Raw genomic sequence first — 18,736 nt, forward strand, 5'->3', positions numbered from 1 at the left:
GTTATATGATTTTGATTGAAGGCCCAGCAATGATATGGGGAAGTGAAAAAGGTTGTTGGGTGAGTAATGAGAAGAGGGTTGTTTTCCTGTTATTAGCAGACATTGTTTCATAGATAGAGCTGAGAAGATTTCTAACCTGATTCAGGAGGGGAAAGCTCTATCTCAGTTGGGTACTAGGAAATTTTTGTTAGTCTGTTATACCATATTACAAAGTCAGTGCAAGAATGATATTATCATCAACTTTTCCTTGTCTCGCCTTGTTCTTGTAGAATAATTAAAAAAGATTAAGCAGTGCAGAAATTAAATATGAAGTATTAAATTGGGTAGGTGGAAAAGAAATTACAAAAGGAAGGTGAAAGAATATTGAAATAACTTTGAGATTCTTTGTGAATGATTCTACATTATTAGTTCATGCATATGTTAGTATTTACTTCTGACATTTTTTGGATGATGGTATTGTTATTGTTGGCCATCAGACCTACTTGGTAGTTGTTACATACTTGGCTAGTTGATTGAAGCATGTTTCTATGGCATTAGTTCTGTATCTCTTCGTGTTTACCGATTAACTTGTTTTTTCTTCTATTGCAAATAACAGATACAAAAGGAAGAGCATCAAAGAATTGCATAAAATGCTTCACAAGTGCAATGAGCAACTCCAACAGTTCAGCCATGTAAACAAGAAAGCACTTGATCAATATATAAATTTCACAGAGCAGCGGGAAGAACTCCAGAAAAGGCAAGCAGAATTGGATGCAGGTGATGAGGTATTACTTCAAAGAAATATCTATTGATTAACTATCATGCAGTAAACTTATAATTGAGCTTAAGATCAGACTATATCTCAAGCTGTGTTGTCTTTTAACCTTTCTTTTAGAAAATTAGAGAACTTATATCAGTTCTGGATCAACGGAAGGATGAATCGATAGAGCGGACGTTCAAAGGTGTTGCTAGGCACTTTCGAGAAGTATTCTCTGAACTTGTACAAGGTGGCCATGGGTTTTTGGTTATGATGAAGAAAAAGGTTTGGGATTGTCTTATTTGATGCTGGAATATATTATGTTGCATTATCTGCTCTGATAATTTCTTTTTACTACTGAGCTGGCCAATCTGGATATTTGTGATTTATTTTATCAGAAACAAAGATATTCATTTTGGTGGATGATAAATACAAAGAAGGATGATTAGTTATTTCAAAATGTACAATTTCTGATTAGAAAGTAGAAACATATGTTGCTTGTCTGCTCCACAAAAACATATGGTTCTTCCAAGATGATTAGTTCTTCTTCTCATTATTTTTTTAATCATCTTCAGCATTTTTTGGAAGGACTTTTCGTCCTTGGCTTGTAGCGGGTGGTTAGGGAGCTTCGAAATTTGGAATGCTCAGTTAATTACAGCAGTTCGAACAAAAAGAGAAAAACCTGAGTAGCAGGTGGGAGTTGGTTTGTGATAACCATCTAGGTTGTGTTTTTAGAGGGGGCGGTCTTCTTGGTGTTAGTTTGGCCGGCAAGGACAAGGGGTGGTGAAAATAGTGAGGGTTTTCCAGTTGTTCTCACCCTTTTGTTGGTTAAGTCTGATTTTCTTGTTGTTTTAGGCTTTAGGGTGCTGTCTTTCTTTTTGGGTGTGTGTTAGTTGTATCTCTTTTCTTTTGTTTGTTTTTGGTTGCTACTTGTATACTCTGTGTGTACTTTGTGCACCATTTCCAATCGCTTTTAATATATTTGCTTTATTTACCTATCAATTTTTATTTTTTATTTTTTTTATATTTTTTTTGTCTTTGGCTTGCACTTAGAACTTCGTCTTCTTCTCGATTGTTTTGTAATCTTCGTCAGTATTTTTTTTAAAATCATATAAAGTATTTTTCGAAGGATTTTTTTAATCATCTTCAGTATTTTTTTTAATTATCATCAGTATTTTTTGGAAGGGTTTTTCATTCTTGGCTTGTACTTAAAAGTTCATATCAATGACTTTTTTTGTTTCTGATAAAAAATAAAAAAATTAAAAGCACCATGGACATTGTTGAATATAATGTATTTATAGTATATAACCTTTCCTTGTTAATATAGGATACATGTATGGTAGTTAGGACTCCTAGCCTTGTATATATATATATATTTCTCAATTGTAAGTAGATTATTACATTAAATGAGAATTAAGGTTTTTCTTCTTTCTCTCTCTCTCAACATGGTATCAGAGCCAAGGAAGAAAACCTAATTCTTTCTTGTTTCCCGTGTCATCAACTCCGGGAAACCTTCCGGTGACCGTGTTTCATTCCGGTCACCTTCCCCATCTTCCAATACTTTCCGGTCATTCGGATCGTCGACAGAAACTACTCACCGCCGGCGAACTTTTCCGGCGAATTTTCCGGCGAGCTTTTCCGGCGACTTTTCCGGCGACGTATTTTTCCGACACCGACTATACCAGAAGGAGCGCCTGGAGGAGATCTACAACTTTTGTGAAGGCACCGGCACCAAAATCCCATCCACGCGCCGTCCACGCGCAAATTTCCGGCCGGCGACTGAATCTCACGCGCCGGCGCGTGAGGGCGCGTGAGGCCTTTTCCGGCGACGCGCCTCCTCCTCCAGCTTCGCCTGACGCCGACCAGCCTCCCTACCTCCCTGGTTCTCCCATCCGAGCCCTGCACATACCTCTTTTGGGGATTTTTGTCTCCGTCGGCCCTCCAAACAGCCTTTCCGGCGAAGCTCCGACTACTTTTTCTCCACTCCAACCCCTGCACGTGCCTTGGGAAGTGTTCTTCTACCTTTCTGGTGGTACCACGCCGCGATCTGAGGCCGTCTCCCTTTTTCGGTGGTGCCACGCCGCAATCTGAAGCCGTATTAGGGCTCTCTTCGATCCAAACATACTTCATTCTTCAGATAAGTAGATATGACTACTAAAATTCCATTTTTTCCGCTGTTATATCTGGATCTCCTATGATTACTTCGGAGAAATTGGTTGGCAGTGACAATTATCTTTCCTGGTCTGCGTCTGTTGAACTTTGGTTTATGGGTCAAGGATATGAGGATCACTTGATTACACAGGAGGCAGATATCCCTGAGGTTGACCGCGTACAGTGGAGGAAGATAGATGCACAGTTATGTAGTGTATTATGGCAATCGGTTGATCCCAAGATTCTTCATCATCTTCGGGCCTACAAAACTTGTTTTAAATTTTGGACTCAGGCCAAAGGATTATATACGAATGATATCCAGCGTCTTTATAAGGTGGCTTCTGCAATTGTCCATCTCAGCCAACAGGACTTGGATCTATCTACTTATATTGGCCAGATTGCCTCTCTTAAGGAGGAGTTCTTGACTGTGATGCCTCTTACTCCTGATGTTGGGGCTCAACAAACACAGCTTGACAAGTTCTTCATGGTTCTTACTCTTATTGGCCTCCGTCCGGATCTTGAGCCTGTCCGCGATCAGATTCTTGGTAGTTCATCAGTTCCGTCCTTGGAAGATGTGTTTGCTCGCCTCCTCCGTATCTCCTCCACTCAGACTTTGCCATTTGATAGCACTTCAGATTCTTCTGTGTTAGTTTCTCAAACTAACTCTCGAGGAGGCCGTAGTGGTACCCGAGGTAGAGGTCAACGTCCTCATTGCACCTATTGCAATAAACTTGGCCACACTCGCGATCGTTGCTATCAGTTACATGGACGACCTCCTCGCACTGCCCATGTGGCCCAGTCCTCTGATTCTCCGCTGCCTCAAGCTCCGAGCTCTTCCGCATCTCAGGCTTCTGTTGCCTCTGTTGCCCAGCCTGGTAATGCCTCTGCCTGCCTTACCCACACATCTTCTCTTGGACCCTGGATTCTAGATTCTGGAGCTTCTGATCACTTATCTGGTAATAAGGATCTTTTCTCCTCTATTACTACTACCTCTGCTTTACCTAATGTTACCTTAGCTAATGGTTCTCAAACTGTGGCTAAAGGTATTGGTTTGGCCCTTCCTCTGCCTTCTCTACCTCTCACTTCTGTCCTTTATACTCCTGAATGTCCTTTTAATCTTATTTCAATCAGCAAAATCACTCGTACTCTTAATTGCTCTATTACCTTTTCTGATAAATTTGTGACCTTGCAGGACCGGAGTACGGGGAAGACGATTGGCATAGGACGTGAGTCTCAAGGCCTCTATCACCTCACCTCGGATTCATCTCCTGCAGTTTGCATTTCCACTGATGCTCCTCTCCTCATTCACAATCGTCTGGGCCACCCTAGTCTCTCCAAGTTCCAGAAGATGGTCCCTCGTTTTTCCACTTTATCGTCGCTTCCGTGTGAGTCATGTCAGCTTGGGAAACATACTCGTGTCTCGTTCCCAAAGCGTTTGAATAATCGGGCAAAGTCTCCTTTTGAGCTTGTCCACACTGATGTTTGGGGTCCTTGTCGGACTGCGTCTACTTTAGGATTTCAGTATTTTGTCACTTTCATTGATGATTATTCTCGATGTACTTGGTTATTTTTAATGAAAAATCGAGCTGAGTTATTCTCTATTTTCCAGAAATTTTATGCTGAAATCCAAACCCAGTTCAATGTTTCTATTCGTGTGTTACGCAGTGACAATGCCAGGGAATATTTTTCAGCCCCATTTACTTCGTTTATGTCTCATCATGGGATTCTTCATCAGTCTTCTTGTGCTCATACTCCTCAACAAAATGGGGTAGCTGAACGCAAGAATCGACATCTTGTTGAGACAGCTCGTACTCTTCTCCTCCATAGCAATGTTCCTTTTCGTTTTTGGGGGGACGCTGTTCTTACCGCTTGTTATTTGATTAATCGTATGCCCTCCTCTGTCTTACATGATCAGATTCCTCACTCCCTTCTCTTCCCTGACCAACCACTTTATTTCCTTCCTCCTCGTGTCTTTGGTTGTACTTGCTTTGTTCATATTCTCACTCCTGGACAGGACAAGCTTTCCGCCAAAGCCATGAAGTGTCTCTTCTTGGGATACTCTAGACTTCAGAAGGGTTATCGTTGTTATTCCCTTGAGACTCATCGATACTTTATCTCCGCTGATGTCACCTTCTTTGAGGACTCACCATTCTTTTCCACCACTTCTGAGTCTCTTCCTGTTTCTGAAGTCTTGCCTATTCCCATTGTCTCCCCACCTGATGCTATGCCTCCTCGGCCACTTCAGGTTTATCATCGTCGCCCTCGTGTCGTTGCTCCTCTCCCTTTTGCTGAGGCACCTGCTGACTCACTTCCTATCCCTTCGGCTTCACCTACCCCGGCTCTGCCTTCTCCTAATGACTTACCCATTGCTGTTCGGAAAGGTACTCGCTCTACTCGTAATCCTCATCCTATTTACAATTTTTTGAGTTATCATCGATTATCTTCACCCTATTTTGCTTTTGTTTCTGCTATATCCTCTGTTTCTCTTCCAAAGAGCACCCATGAAGCTCTTTCCCATCCAGGCTGGCGACAGGCAATGGTGGATGAAATGGCTGCTCTGCACTCTAATGGCACTTGGGATCTTGTTGTTTTACCCTCGGGTAAATCTACCGTTGGTTGTCGTTGGGTTTACGCAGTTAAGGTTGGTCCTGATGGTCAGGTTGATCGCCTTAAGGCCCGCTTAGTTGCTAAAGGCTATACTCAGGTTTATGGTTCTGATTATGGTGACACATTCTCTCCGGTTGCCAAGATTGCTTCTGTTCGTCTGCTTCTCTCCATGGCTGCCATGTGTTCTTGGCCTCTTTATCAATTGGATATTAAAAATGCCTTCCTTCATGGTGATCTTGCCGAGGAAGTTTATATGGAGCAACCTCCTGGTTTTGTTGCTCAGGGGGAGTCTGGTTTAGTATGCAGGTTACGCCGTTCTCTATATGGCTTGAAACAATCTCCTCGAGCATGGTTTAGCCGTTTTAGTTCTGTTGTTCAAGAGTTTGGCATGCTTCGCAGTACAGCAGACCATTCAGTTTTCTATCATCATAACTCTTTGGGGCAGTGTATTTATCTGGTTGTTTATGTGGACGACATCGTCATTACAGGCAGTGATCAGGATGGTATTCAGAAACTAAAGCAACACCTTTTTACCCACTTTCAGACCAAAGACTTGGGGAAACTCAAGTATTTCTTGGGAATTGAGATAGCTCAATCCAGTTCTGCTGTGGTCCTTTCCCAAAGGAAGTATGCTTTAGACATCCTGGAAGAAACTGGTATGTTAGACTGTAAACCGGTAGACACACCTATGGATCCGAATGTCAAACTTGTACCAGGACAGGGGGAGCCTTTAGGAGACCCCGGGAGATATCGACGGCTCGTAGGTAAATTGAACTATCTCACCATTACTCGTCCAGACATTTCTTTTCCTGTGAGTGTTGTTAGTCAATTCCTACAGTCACCATGTGATAGCCATTGGGATGCTGTAATCCGCATTCTTCGATATATCAAAAGTACACCAGGCCAAGGTGTGTTGTACGAGAACAGAGGTCATACTCAGGTTGTTGGTTACACAGATGCAGATTGGGCTGGCTCACCCACAGATAGACGTTCCACTTCAGGGTACTGTGTTTTTATTGGAGGTAATCTAATATCTTGGAAGAGTAAGAAACAAGATGTAGTGGCCAGATCTAGCGCTGAAGCCGAGTATCGAGCTATGGCTTTGGCAACATGTGAACTCATATGGTTGAGACATCTTCTTCTAGAGTTGAGATTTGGAAAGGATGAACAGATGAAACTCATATGTGATAACCAGGCCGCATTACATATTGCATCCAATCCAGTCTTTCATGAAAGGACCAAACATATTGAAGTTGACTGTCATTTCATTAGAGAGAAGATCGCATCAGGATGTGTTGCTACAAGTTTTGTTAATTCAAATGATCAACTAGCTGACATCTTCACTAAATCTCTCAGAGGTCCTAGGATTAAATATATTTGTAACAAGCTTGGTGCATATGACGTATATGCTCCAGCTTGAGGGGGAGTGTTGAATATAATGTATTTATAGTATATAACCTTTCCTTGTTAATATAGGATACATGTATGGTAGTTAGGACTCCTAGCCTTGTATATATATATATATTTCTCAATTGTAAGTAGATTATTACATTAAATGAGAATTAAGGTTTTTCTTCTTTCTCTCTCTCTCAACAGACATCTTGTTTGAGAATTAATGGTTTTAAATTCAGTATGTGGTCGCTTGTCATGACATCCTGACAAATAGTTCGTTTCCTGTAAGTAGTAATCAAATTATTAATTTCATGTTGACCATGGAAATCTTGCATGTTTCAATTTCTCTTTGATCATGATAATAATTTCATTTCATGTTCATGATAAAAACCTTTTATTTTCTTTGAGGTCATGGTGTGCAATTGATTTTCCTAAAAGCTTAAATTGTTATGATTTGAGCTCACAATCCATATTAAGCTCTACAAAACCCTTCCTCATGCTCAACCCAGTCCCATATCTGCACATGGAGAGACACAAATAGGCAAACAAACTGTGGATGGCCTTCTTTTGAGCTTACGTGGGCTCGATAAATGGAGTAAATAAACATGTGTTGAGGTTTGAAGACATGCCAATGATATCGCGTTGGATTATTAATTTTTCTAAAAGCTTAAGTTATCAGGATTTTGGTTTACAATGTATATCAAGCTCTCCCAACACCCTTCTTCAGTGCAACCTTGTGTTTGCACATGGCTACACATAGGATCAAGGCAAACAAACCATTGACAACCTTCTTTTGAGCTTAAATGCGGGCTTAATAAATTGGAGTAAATAAACATGTGGGGTTTGAGCACATGACCTCCCACCAATTTATATCATATCGGACAATTAATTTTCTCAAAAGCTTAAACTGTTAAGATTTAGGTCCATGATTTACATCATGCACTCCAACAAATCATTTAAGAAAATAAAAAGTTAGTTTAGAGCTGGTATGAATTAAGTTTTTGCAATTTTATTGAAAGAAAATCACATGTTTGTTTAAACATTTTTATTCTATTCCTGAGCATATCAATAATTCAGTGTGTATAGTTTCATATCAGTATGTTTTTTAATATCTCAATAGATATTGAGACACTTTGATATTGATGGTGAGACATATGGATATCAAATATATCAATGGAAATATGACATGTTGGCCATAGTTCATTGTTACATGCATGTGTTCACGTTCTGTTTCAGCAACTTACTCAAATGCATTGATAATGAGCAGCCTCATATCATTTGCTTAGGTAGGTGCTATTCAGCAGCTTACCTGCACTTTTTCTAATTCTTTTGTTGGAGGGACTAGTGCTGTTGAATGTTGTCTTTTTTCTTTTTTTTTCTTTCATTCCAAGGTGATTATTTTGATGTCTTGAAGTTTTTGAAAGATGGCAATGAACATCTATGGGATTTGGTTTTCATGGGTTAGGAGATTAAGAAATCTACTATCCAATTCCTTACTGGATTTCCAGGTTGCCTTTTTCCCCTCCTGTTACTTGATTTTTTTTTTTATATTTTATTATTATGATTATTATCTGTTTTAAGAAAAAAGAGTTCAAATCTGTTTCTATGTGATGTACTCTCCTAAAATGGATTGTTAAATTCCTCCAAAAAACATCAAAGTAGTTCTATGTACTCATTCTGTCCTCTCTTAATTTGTATTTTAATCTTCATCCTTTTTGCTTACTATAAAAGTCGTGTATTATCTATCAAGTTGTGTTGGTGATGTTCTGAGGCTTGGCTATCACTGTTTATCTGTATTTACATTTCCAAAGTAATCGTGTTTTCCTCACCAGCTTAGGGAATGAATATTCTATGTTTTCTTGGTTCAATGGTACTATTACTTTAAGCAGTTTCTATCTCTTCATATTTTTTGTGGTTTGTTTGAGAATATGAAGAATATATGGAGATCCTTTCTAAAATTTTACATGCGTTAGTTTGTTAAATGTTTCAGTTTTAAAATGATTACTTGTCTCCTTTCTACAGGATGGTGATCATGGTGGTGATGACCATGATGAGGATGGGCCTCGTGAAGCTGACATGGAAGGAAGAGTTGAAAAATACATTGGTGTGAAAGTGAAGGCAAGTATCCCCTGTGTTGAGGCATTTATTTCATTTCTTGAAAATAAATAAATATTTGAGGATGTTAAACTGTTAAGCATGCAATAAACATCTTCTTAGTGCTTTTTCTGTTGGATATGATTGGCAAGGAACATTAGGAATTTTGTTAATTTTGAAACTGTCTAGCAAATACCAGTCAATTTATTCTTAAATCCTTTCTGGTTCCATGTAATCTCCTTTTAACTGGCATTAATTATTGCAGGTTTCTTTTACTGGGCAAGGGGAGACACAGTCAATGAAGCAATTGTCAGGGGGTCAAAAAACAGTAGTAGCCCTGACACTAATCTTTGCCATACAACGATGTGATCCTGCTCCTTTTTATCTTTTTGATGAGATAGATGCTGCCCTTGATCCTCAGTATAGAACTGCTGTTGGAAGTATCCTATCTTTTATCGTGTTATATGCTGGCTTGCTCTTTTTTTCTCTCTCTCTCTCTAACACACACACAACTTGCTTGCATGTTCACTTGCAAGAATAGCATTTTGTTTTATTTTATTTTTCAGAAGTTTTTTATTAGACTCTAAAATTACTCCTACTCCCTCGCCCCCTTGTCCTCAATGCCAATCCAACCTGCTCCACCCCCGTTGCCCAATCCCCTTTTAGGAGAATAGGCCTTTGTAACAGCTACCCAAAGCTTCAAATTATTTCTATGGTCTACTTCTGTCTACATAGCAAGTGTGTAGATCAATACATGTAGACCTGTTTGCTTACATTGATGACCATGAATTTGGACAAATATACAAATACATACACTTAATTATCCTTTTACCACTTCTTGTGTTGAAAGATGGAATGGTTGGGATCACTTTGGCGAACAATGCTGTAGTGTCTGTAATTGTGGTCATGAAATCTCCTTGAGAAGGTTAAGATCTTTGATAGGATCTCATGTCCACAATTCTTGAGATCTATTCAAGTAGTAGTGGTATTTCTTTGTTTGTGTTCAACTTCTGAGGTATAAGTAGGTGGTAGTTTGCTGCAAGAAAATGATGGTTTTAGGTAACAATTTAATATATTAAGAAGCTTATTGATATTCATATATATGCTTAATAGTGTACACATTTTTGCATTCTACATGCAACTTCATTTCATGCATTTAGTTTTGTTTTTGTTCAGATCTAGAAATATTTGTGAGAATATTTTTTTCTTTGTTTATTGCATAGGAACACATGAATATATATAACATAATTGTCTAAAAATAGCCTAGGAAATAAAGGCTATGATTATGAAAGTGAAGAATGCTAGGAAAGGAAAGAATCCTAAGTAATTCTAGATACAATTGTATAACGGAAATTCAATGTTCCTCTATTGGCTCATATGAGTTGTAAGAATCTTCAGTAATCTGCCATACAAGGTAGCAGATTTTCCAACACTCCCCGTCAAGCTGAAGAATAGATATTTTTCCCAGCTTGCTTAAGATAGTTTGGAACGATTGAGTAGGAAGCCCCTTTGTTAGAATATCAGTTAGTTGACCCTTGGTAGGAATATAAGGAGTACAAATAAACTGGTTTTCAAGTTTTTCTTTGTAAAATATCTTTCCACTTCCACTTAGTTCAATTATGTTGCACTGGATTGTGTAATACTGATGGCTGACTACTTATCACATTAGGCTTTCATAGGTTCTTCCCATTTCATAGCTTCTTGACATCTAGTTGTTGTAATGACTAATCAAGATTAGAAGCTAAGGACAATAGAATCTGAATAGTGTTCATCTTTGCCTTATGTGCAAAGGTTTGTGGTAATCAATTCCATGAGTTTTGAGTGTGCCCCTTTGCCACTATGTTACTTTATATCTTTCTAGTGTGCCATCAACCCTAAACTTCGTGGTAAACATCCATTTGCAACACACATTGCTTTTTCCTATGGGAAGATCAACAACCTCCCATGGGTTATTTTTTACTAGTGCACTCATTTCTTCTATCAATTGCTTTTCTCCAATTGTCATTTCTAAGTGCCTCTCGGACGGTTTTTGGTGTTTGCATAGAATGTAATTTTGAGACAAAGGCTTGGTAAAGAGGTGATAGCTTTTCTAGGGAAACAAAATGGCTAAAAGAGTGCTGAGTACATTGTCTTTTTTCTTTCTTGAGGGCAATGGGCAAATCGAGATCATTAAGGCTAAGAAAACCATTACTCTTTTTTGGTGAATCAGGATCAACAAAATTAGTACCTTTTTCTGGTTGAACGACTGGAATATGTGGATTTTTTAGGGCCAGCTGCTTCCTCCTTGGATAAGACCTTGAGTGGCACTTGAAGATCCTCCTGCTTTGACCTTGGTTGATAGGATTCAAATCTGAGTTTTTGTGTAGGTAACGCAGGGGCAGCTTCTAGTACAGTTTCTCAGCCATTTTCTAAGGTATTTTCTAGAGTAGCTGCTGTGGAGAAATTGGGTATGATTGGTGCAGTTTCTGAGGCATTTTGTGGGGCAGTTTTTGAGGTAATTTCTGGAGTAAGTACAACTGAAAAGTTTGGCCTCTCAGGTTGGACAGTTTTGGTAGAGTTCTCTAGGATAGGAAGAGTAGGTGAGGTAGGAAAGAATTCCTTATCTTCTGAAAAAGCCCCCCTTGAAGATAAGGATTAGGAAAAAAAGGTTGTTTTTCATTGAAGGATACATCCATAGTAACCAAAAAAAAGAAAAAAAAGAAAAAACCCATTTGTTTTTATTAGGAACAAGACATGTATTAATTATGAACAAAAAAACCATTTAGAAGCTGGATGATAGCACTTGTAGCCCTTTTTTGTAAGAGAGTAGCCAACAAACATACATTTAAGGGCTCTTGGGTGAAGATTCTTTCTTGGTGGGCATGTATATGTACAAAGGCTACGCCCCTAAAGATTTTTGAGAAAGTTGATAGAAACCATTAAATTTTGGATAGATTCTAAAAGGTGTTTTAATAGGGCTAACATAGTTAACCATCAGAGAGGGTATCCTATTTATGAATATGTAGCAGTTAGAACAACCTCTCCCCAAAATGATTTTGGAACATTTAGTTGAAAAATCAAAGACTTAGTGATCTTCAATAGATGTTTATTTTGCGCTCAACTATAACGGTTTGTTAGGAAGTATCACTACAAGAGGAATAGTGAATGATTCCTTCTTTTTGGATGCAAAGAGGTATTGATTGAAGTACTCTATTCCATTGTTTGACCTTATTGCTAGGGCTTTGGCATCAAACTGGTTTGTTGCCAATTGTGATAAAAAGGGAAAGATTGTACTAACCTTGGATTTTTGCTTTATGAGATATAATCAAGTAAACACTTGTCAATATATATATATATATATATATATATATAATCAAGTAAACAAAGTGTAGTCATCAACAAACAAAACAAATCAGTTTACCCTATAGTTGCTATGAACTTTAGTGTGTCCCAAGCCTCTCTATGCATCTAGCTAAATGGAACAAAACTTTTCTTATTACCCAAAAGAAAAGATACACAGTAATGTTTAGCATGCTCATAAACATCACAATGGAAGTTTTGAACATTAGCTTTTCAATCATATTTTTAACAATAAGAAATGTGGATGACCAAGACGAAGATGGAATAACTGAACTTGTTCCTCAATTATAGTAGTATTTTCTGACAAGTAGGTATGAGGAGTATGACATGTTGTTCCACTTTCATCTTCAAGGAGATACAGTCCCCCATCTTCTCTAGCATGTCCAATCACTTTAACTATAAGGTCTTGAAAAAAGCATTTAGATCGTGTAAGCTTTGCTGATCAATTTAGACCCTTAGTAATTTGGGGAATAGACAATAAATTTATTGATTTGGAATGTGTAAGACATTTCTTAAGGTTGGAGAAGATGTTAGGAAGACATCCACCTTGACTAGTCACAATTACTAAGGTACCATTACAATTTTAATCTTTTGATTTTTTTGGCTTGAAATGTAGCTATGGTCATGTGGCTTGAAGACCCTTGATCATCTGGGTAAGTGATTTTTAGAACACTCAAGGTAGGGGAATACTTACCTGTTTAAGTGAAATGACCATACCCCTCGGGTTTTTCCAGCCTAGAAATGAAATTGTTTAAATTTGTTTATTTCCTTTGTGTTGAGAACCATATCTCAGTCAAAGCTTTCGTCTTGTATTTTTTTCCTCCATTTTCAGTAAGGTTGACTTATGATTTATAGCCAGAGTTTTCCCCTCTATCCAATTGCCCAAAAAGAATTTTGGGGGACTTGCCATGAAGCTTCTAACAAATCTCCCTTGTGTGCCTATTTTTCTTGCAATAGTTGCACCATAAAGAGTCTTTGTCACTTGTTTTCTTTCCTTTGTTTTTGCTAGAGTCTGCACCGTAGCATTTCCTTCATTTCCACTTGGTTTTGAGATGGCTAAAGCAATTCCATCCACAATGCTTCCCTTTTCTAATATTACATCTCTCCTTCCTTCTCCTTTAACAATCGCAAAGGCTTTGTTTAGAGATGGAAGTGGCTCTTTTTTGAGAATTTGGACCCTAGATAAAATTCCACATTCAAACCCACTAAGAAATCATACACCCTCTCTTGTTCAATGAACTCCTGATGCATTGCTGCATCTATGCTATACTTCAGTCTTAAATTTTGATACTAACCAAATTTAAGCCAAAGACTTTAAATAACATTGTAGTACTTAATTATGGAAAAAGTACCTTGTTTGGTGTTGTGAATCCTTACCTTTAGTTCAAAGATTTGGGTTGCATCCCTTAAATAGGTATGACCCACAACTCCCAAATTTCCTTGGTTGTTGAGAGGAACATCCATGTGTGGCTTATCTCTGACTGCATAGAATTCCAAAGCCATGACATGGTTTAAGAGTCTTCTTCATTGCACACAATAAACCTTGGATCATCCTTGCTCTCCATGGATCTAATGAAATGACTCAACTTCCCTTTACCCTTAATCAAGGTTCAAAGTATAGGACGATTCCGGTGTGACTAGACACTTTCCATGCTATGTCCGATATCTGATACCATCTTAAAAAAAAAACTCTACCACAAATTGATTAAACTCAATGGACTCGGTTGAGATTTGAGTTGACTTGGTTGAGATTCTAAGTTGACTTGGGTGGATCATCTGAGTTGCAGACAAATTCCTAAGTTCAACTCAAAAATCAAAATTTTCCTTCCAAATAACAACAAAAGAACATGATACAACAACTAAAATTGAGAAATCTATCAAAAATCAGTGATTCTCTTCAAAAGGAAAAGGTTTTCACAACCCATGATTGAAGACCTGTGATGAAGAGGAAGACCCTGGTGAAGCCTTTGAAAATTTTTTCAATCCAACCCCTGACTGTCTTTGAGGTGTATAAGAAGAGGAGGTTGAGGGCGTTTCATTGTTGACCTCGCAATCGATGGATTGTAGTGCTTTCGTGCTAGCAGTGTTACTGTGGTGATTGGTGAGAAATATCAGCTCCCAAGTCCTCCATTGATGACGATCCTGGTGTTGGTCTCTCATCTCTCTCTGCTTGTTGTGTGCCACAAAGGAAGCCCTCTGCTTCTACCAAACTAGGGTGCTCCTCTCTCTCTCTTTTCGTGGTGTGGATTTGAGAATTCGGGAATTGAATGCCAGGGGGGAATGCATTCTCTTATTATTTTAAATGCTAATATATGTGATATAAATTGTATGGTAGTAATGTGTTACTTTATTGTTTTAAATGCTAATGTGTGGTATTCATTGCAACTTTCCATTTTTTTATTTGAGTTTTGTAATTAAAAAGTTGGGTTGTTTTCAATTTCAACATTAAAAATTCTTCGAACAATTCTAATTTTCATAGCATTTTATTTTATTAAAATTTTAAACTTATTTTATTGTATTTTTTAAAATTTTTATCTATCTTATTTTGCATATCGTTCGATATCGAGTTGAGATGTTGAGACCGATGTATCTAGTAGCTCATGGGAAGGTTAACACTAATGACAAGTTGCAATTGAGAAGACCCTACAAAGCCCTTTGTCCTCAATGGTGCATTCTTTGCAAAGGAAATGGAGAGTCGGTTGATCACCTTTTCCTTCATTGTCCCATTACCATTGGACTTTGGCACAGGTTGTTCAGTCTAGTAGGTATGATTGGGTCCCTCCAAGGAGCCTTGAAGACATGTTGGTTATTTCTTTTAAAGGCTTGGGGAAATCATTAAGAGGCAAGACACTTTGGCAGATTGCTTGCCTTACTTTGATTTGGATGGTGTGGCAAGAAAGAAACAACAGGATCTTTGAGGATAAAGGGAGAACGGAAGAGACGATTTGGGATTTGATCCGGTTTTATTCTTCTCTTTGGGCTTCTTGTACTGAAGCCTTTAGAGGAGTTCCTCTAAGCGTTCTACAACTCAATTGGATTGGGGTTTGCGTTTCAAGAGTTTGAAGATTGTTGGGGTTTCTTTTGTTTTTAGGTTTCTATTGTTGGGTGTTTTCTTTGGTATTTGTGTAGGAAGGACCTCTCATCCTTCCCTTGGTTTTTTTCTTTCTTTTGTCTCTTTTTCCCTCATGTATTTGTTCTTTTATTAATATAATCTTCTTTGTTTCTGATAAAAAAAAAAAGATGTTGAGACCGATGTATCCAGGACCCTTTGAGTCAATGACCGTGACCATGACTTTGAACCATGCACTTAATATATGTATTTACCAACTGTGCTCACTCTAAATAACTCCCCTTGTTGTGGTTTGGTTCGATATTGAGGAATTAGTGTTTGAAGTGATTGACATTATGAGGGGAAGAAAGGATCTGAAGTTCAGAAAAAAATAGAGGCAGTGATGGCCTGATCTAAAGCAGCAGTTTCTAACAGAAGGTCAAAAACTGATGGAATATGTTCCAAAGAACAAAATAAATAAAAAAAATAAAATTCCTGGCAATGAAGGCACATAGCATGGAGAATGATAGTGATTAAGACACTGAAAATTCTAGCTCTGGTGTCATGTTTTTGTTCAGATCTAGAAGCATTTGTGAGTATTTTTTTTCTCTGTTTATTGCATAGGCATACATATGAATATATACAGGATAATTGTCTAAAAACAGGCTAGAAAATAATACCTATGATTATGCTATCAAAGATAAAATAATGAAAAATGCTAGGAAAGGAAAGAATTTGGGTATTCTTTTGGGACAATGCTACTAGTGACTCGGTAACTTAAGTAGTATTGGTAAATGTATTGGTCACAGCTATTTTCCCCTTCTTTTAGTTATTTCTTTGTTTTTGAATTGCTTTGCATTGGTAAGAAATCCTCAACTACTTTTTTGGTAGATATGATTCGTCGCCTGGCAGACATGGCTAATACTCAGTTCATAACCACAACATTCCGTCCGGAGCTTGTGAAAGTTGCTGACAAGATATATGGGGTGACACATAAAAACAGAGTCAGCCATGTCAATGTTGTCTCCAAGGAAGATGCATTAGATTTTATTGAGCATGATCAGTCTCACAACACTGATTAAGGTTGGAATCTCATTTTGACCTCTACACCTTTCTTTTTGTTTTTACCACCCCCCCCCCCCCCCCCCAATGACTGTACTATGAGGCACTTCATTAAATTTATCAGGAAAGGTAGGATAAAAAATGGATTATCTGCCTCCATTTTTTTTTCCCTCGAAACTAAAGTGAACTCATTACTTCAATACTGTATGGCTGATTGGTTGCCATACCAAAATGATGAGTTTAAATCTTCTGGTTAGGTCCTGTTTTAAGTTTTAATCACTCTATTTTCTTGTTGCAGTGAGGTCCCTTGTGAGAGAGACTGTTACATTAACGTTGGATATGCTGGTGGAACGTTGAAGTCTCTGTATACTTGTGCTGCTAAGAGTGTAAACCAGATCTACCTCTTACAACTATACACCCTTTGCTCTGTACAAAACTGATGTTTTCTGCCTCTATGTTAACCCTTTTGTAGGTAGAACAACTTTGGAAGCATAGATGATGGATCCCCTATAGGCTGATAAATATGGAACACTGGATGTTGCTTGATTAACAGTGAGGCTGTTATGGAACTTTAATTGTCATTATTGTTAGTTTTTTCTTTTTCTTTCCTGAAAAAGGTTTTTAACTGTTATTTAGGTTGATTGACTCTGTGTTTTAACTTGTATGTGGTGTACATATGCATCCTAATTTGGTAGGAGTATGCTTTTTGGGAAACTGAAAACCCTATTTGGCTGCAGACTGAAAATGAATTTCATGATCAATCTTTCCTAATGCATTTCCTTTTGTGCTTTTTTTTGTTTCCTTGTACATTTTTCTGCTTTAACTACCCAAGAGGGTGCTCATTTGACAATTAGTCATGATATGTTGTTATTTGTGTAGAGATGGTAAACCCATCCCAAGTACTTTATTAAACGAAGAATATATATTGAAGGTTAAAAATAGAGTTAGGGAAGGACATATCTAATCTGACTTTCTATTTCATTATTTTGTTTAAAGTATTGATTAGAAATGATAATATGGATGAAATATCGAAATTAAAACTTATTATTATCAAGATTTTGATTCCTTCTTCAATAGTATTAATGTAAATGTAAATGCACCCTAGTAGAAATGAAAGAGAAGAATGAGAAAGCCAGACGTAATGTATTGGCTTGAACTGGTTTTATATCATACAGGCTCTTAATAGGCTGTGACTCATTTGTTATTTAAGTATTTTTATATAAGTTTGAAATTCATGTGGGAGCCTATTTACCTGTAACTAAGCTTGGTTGTAGTGTGAAGCTGTGTTTTCCTCTAAACATTTTAACGAAGCTTGAACTGAATATGGAATTTGCTGGAATACATAAATTGATTGCATTCTATTTCTTCTAAGATTAGAGATTGTGTTTACTAGTAACAAAGTTTGATTAGATTGGACAACATGACTTGAATCCAACATAGGTTTTGTAGGTTTGGGTTAAGTATATTTGTGTTAGGGTTAAATTAGATGTCGACATGTATAATCCGTTTAATAAATATGTAGTTTTTGGGTCATCCTGTACAACATAAATTTCATCTAAACCGATTCATTTAATAATCATGTCGATTGATTTAATTATAACTCAAAACTATTTATCCCATATTTGATTCATTTTAAATTTGCTTTTTGAACAAATAGGTTAATTGAGTCATAAACATTTCTTGTTGGGGTATTAATCATATTGACTTATTTGAGATGTAATTGAACATGATTATTAAATATGAGAATCTATTTAATAATTATAAAGTATGTAGATTTATGTTTTTAACCTGGTTATTATTTGTCTCGTGTTTGGGTTGATTTATTTAATAGAATGTCCAGATTTTGATACGGGTTGCATACGACCCACCAACATGAATTGCCACCCCTAATTATTTCCATGGTCATGATGATTCAAAGCAAGATTGAAACTTTCTAAAGCTTTTATTTCTTGCTAATCATACTGAGAATTTTGGTGAAATTAAAAAATGGTCTTAAGAATTTTAAGTTGACAACATTTTTGAGATTCAAAATGACTTTACTAGACTTGGTGAAACTACAATTATCAATGTTACTATTTTCTATTTTAATTGGTGAATCCCATGGCATCTTACTGAATGAGCAATTATCTCTTCATCTGAAATTTGATGCACTTGAGATAATTATAGAGGATGGTTCAAATTTCAAATAAAGAGATGTATTATTCAAATGGATGCAATCATTTAATTTTATTATTATTATTTAAATTGATGTTGGTTTGAGTCATCGAATCAAAACCTTTACCATAAGGTTAAATCCTCAAGTTTCT

General features: G+C 37.3%; 1 protein-coding gene across 1 annotated transcript in view; it reads left to right on the plus strand.

The window, feature by feature from the left end:
- The window catches only part of LOC117912368 (structural maintenance of chromosomes protein 3-like), a 51,633-nt gene extending 34,432 nt beyond the window's left edge, over positions 1-17,201 (plus strand). Inside the window, 6 exon segments of the mRNA XM_034826926.1 lie at positions 596-764; positions 875-1,021; positions 8,909-9,004; positions 9,246-9,420; positions 16,260-16,451; positions 16,729-17,201. Of these exon segments, the coding sequence (XP_034682817.1) occupies positions 596-764; positions 875-1,021; positions 8,909-9,004; positions 9,246-9,420; positions 16,260-16,450 (778 nt within the window). The 3' untranslated portion in view covers position 16,451; positions 16,729-17,201.
- The last annotated feature ends 1,535 nt before the right edge of the window (positions 17,202-18,736 follow it).

Source organism: Vitis riparia, chromosome 4 (genome assembly GCF_004353265.1).
Source record: "Vitis riparia cultivar Riparia Gloire de Montpellier isolate 1030 chromosome 4, EGFV_Vit.rip_1.0, whole genome shotgun sequence".
In the NCBI taxonomy this organism is placed as follows: Eukaryota; Viridiplantae; Streptophyta; class Magnoliopsida; order Vitales; family Vitaceae; genus Vitis; species Vitis riparia.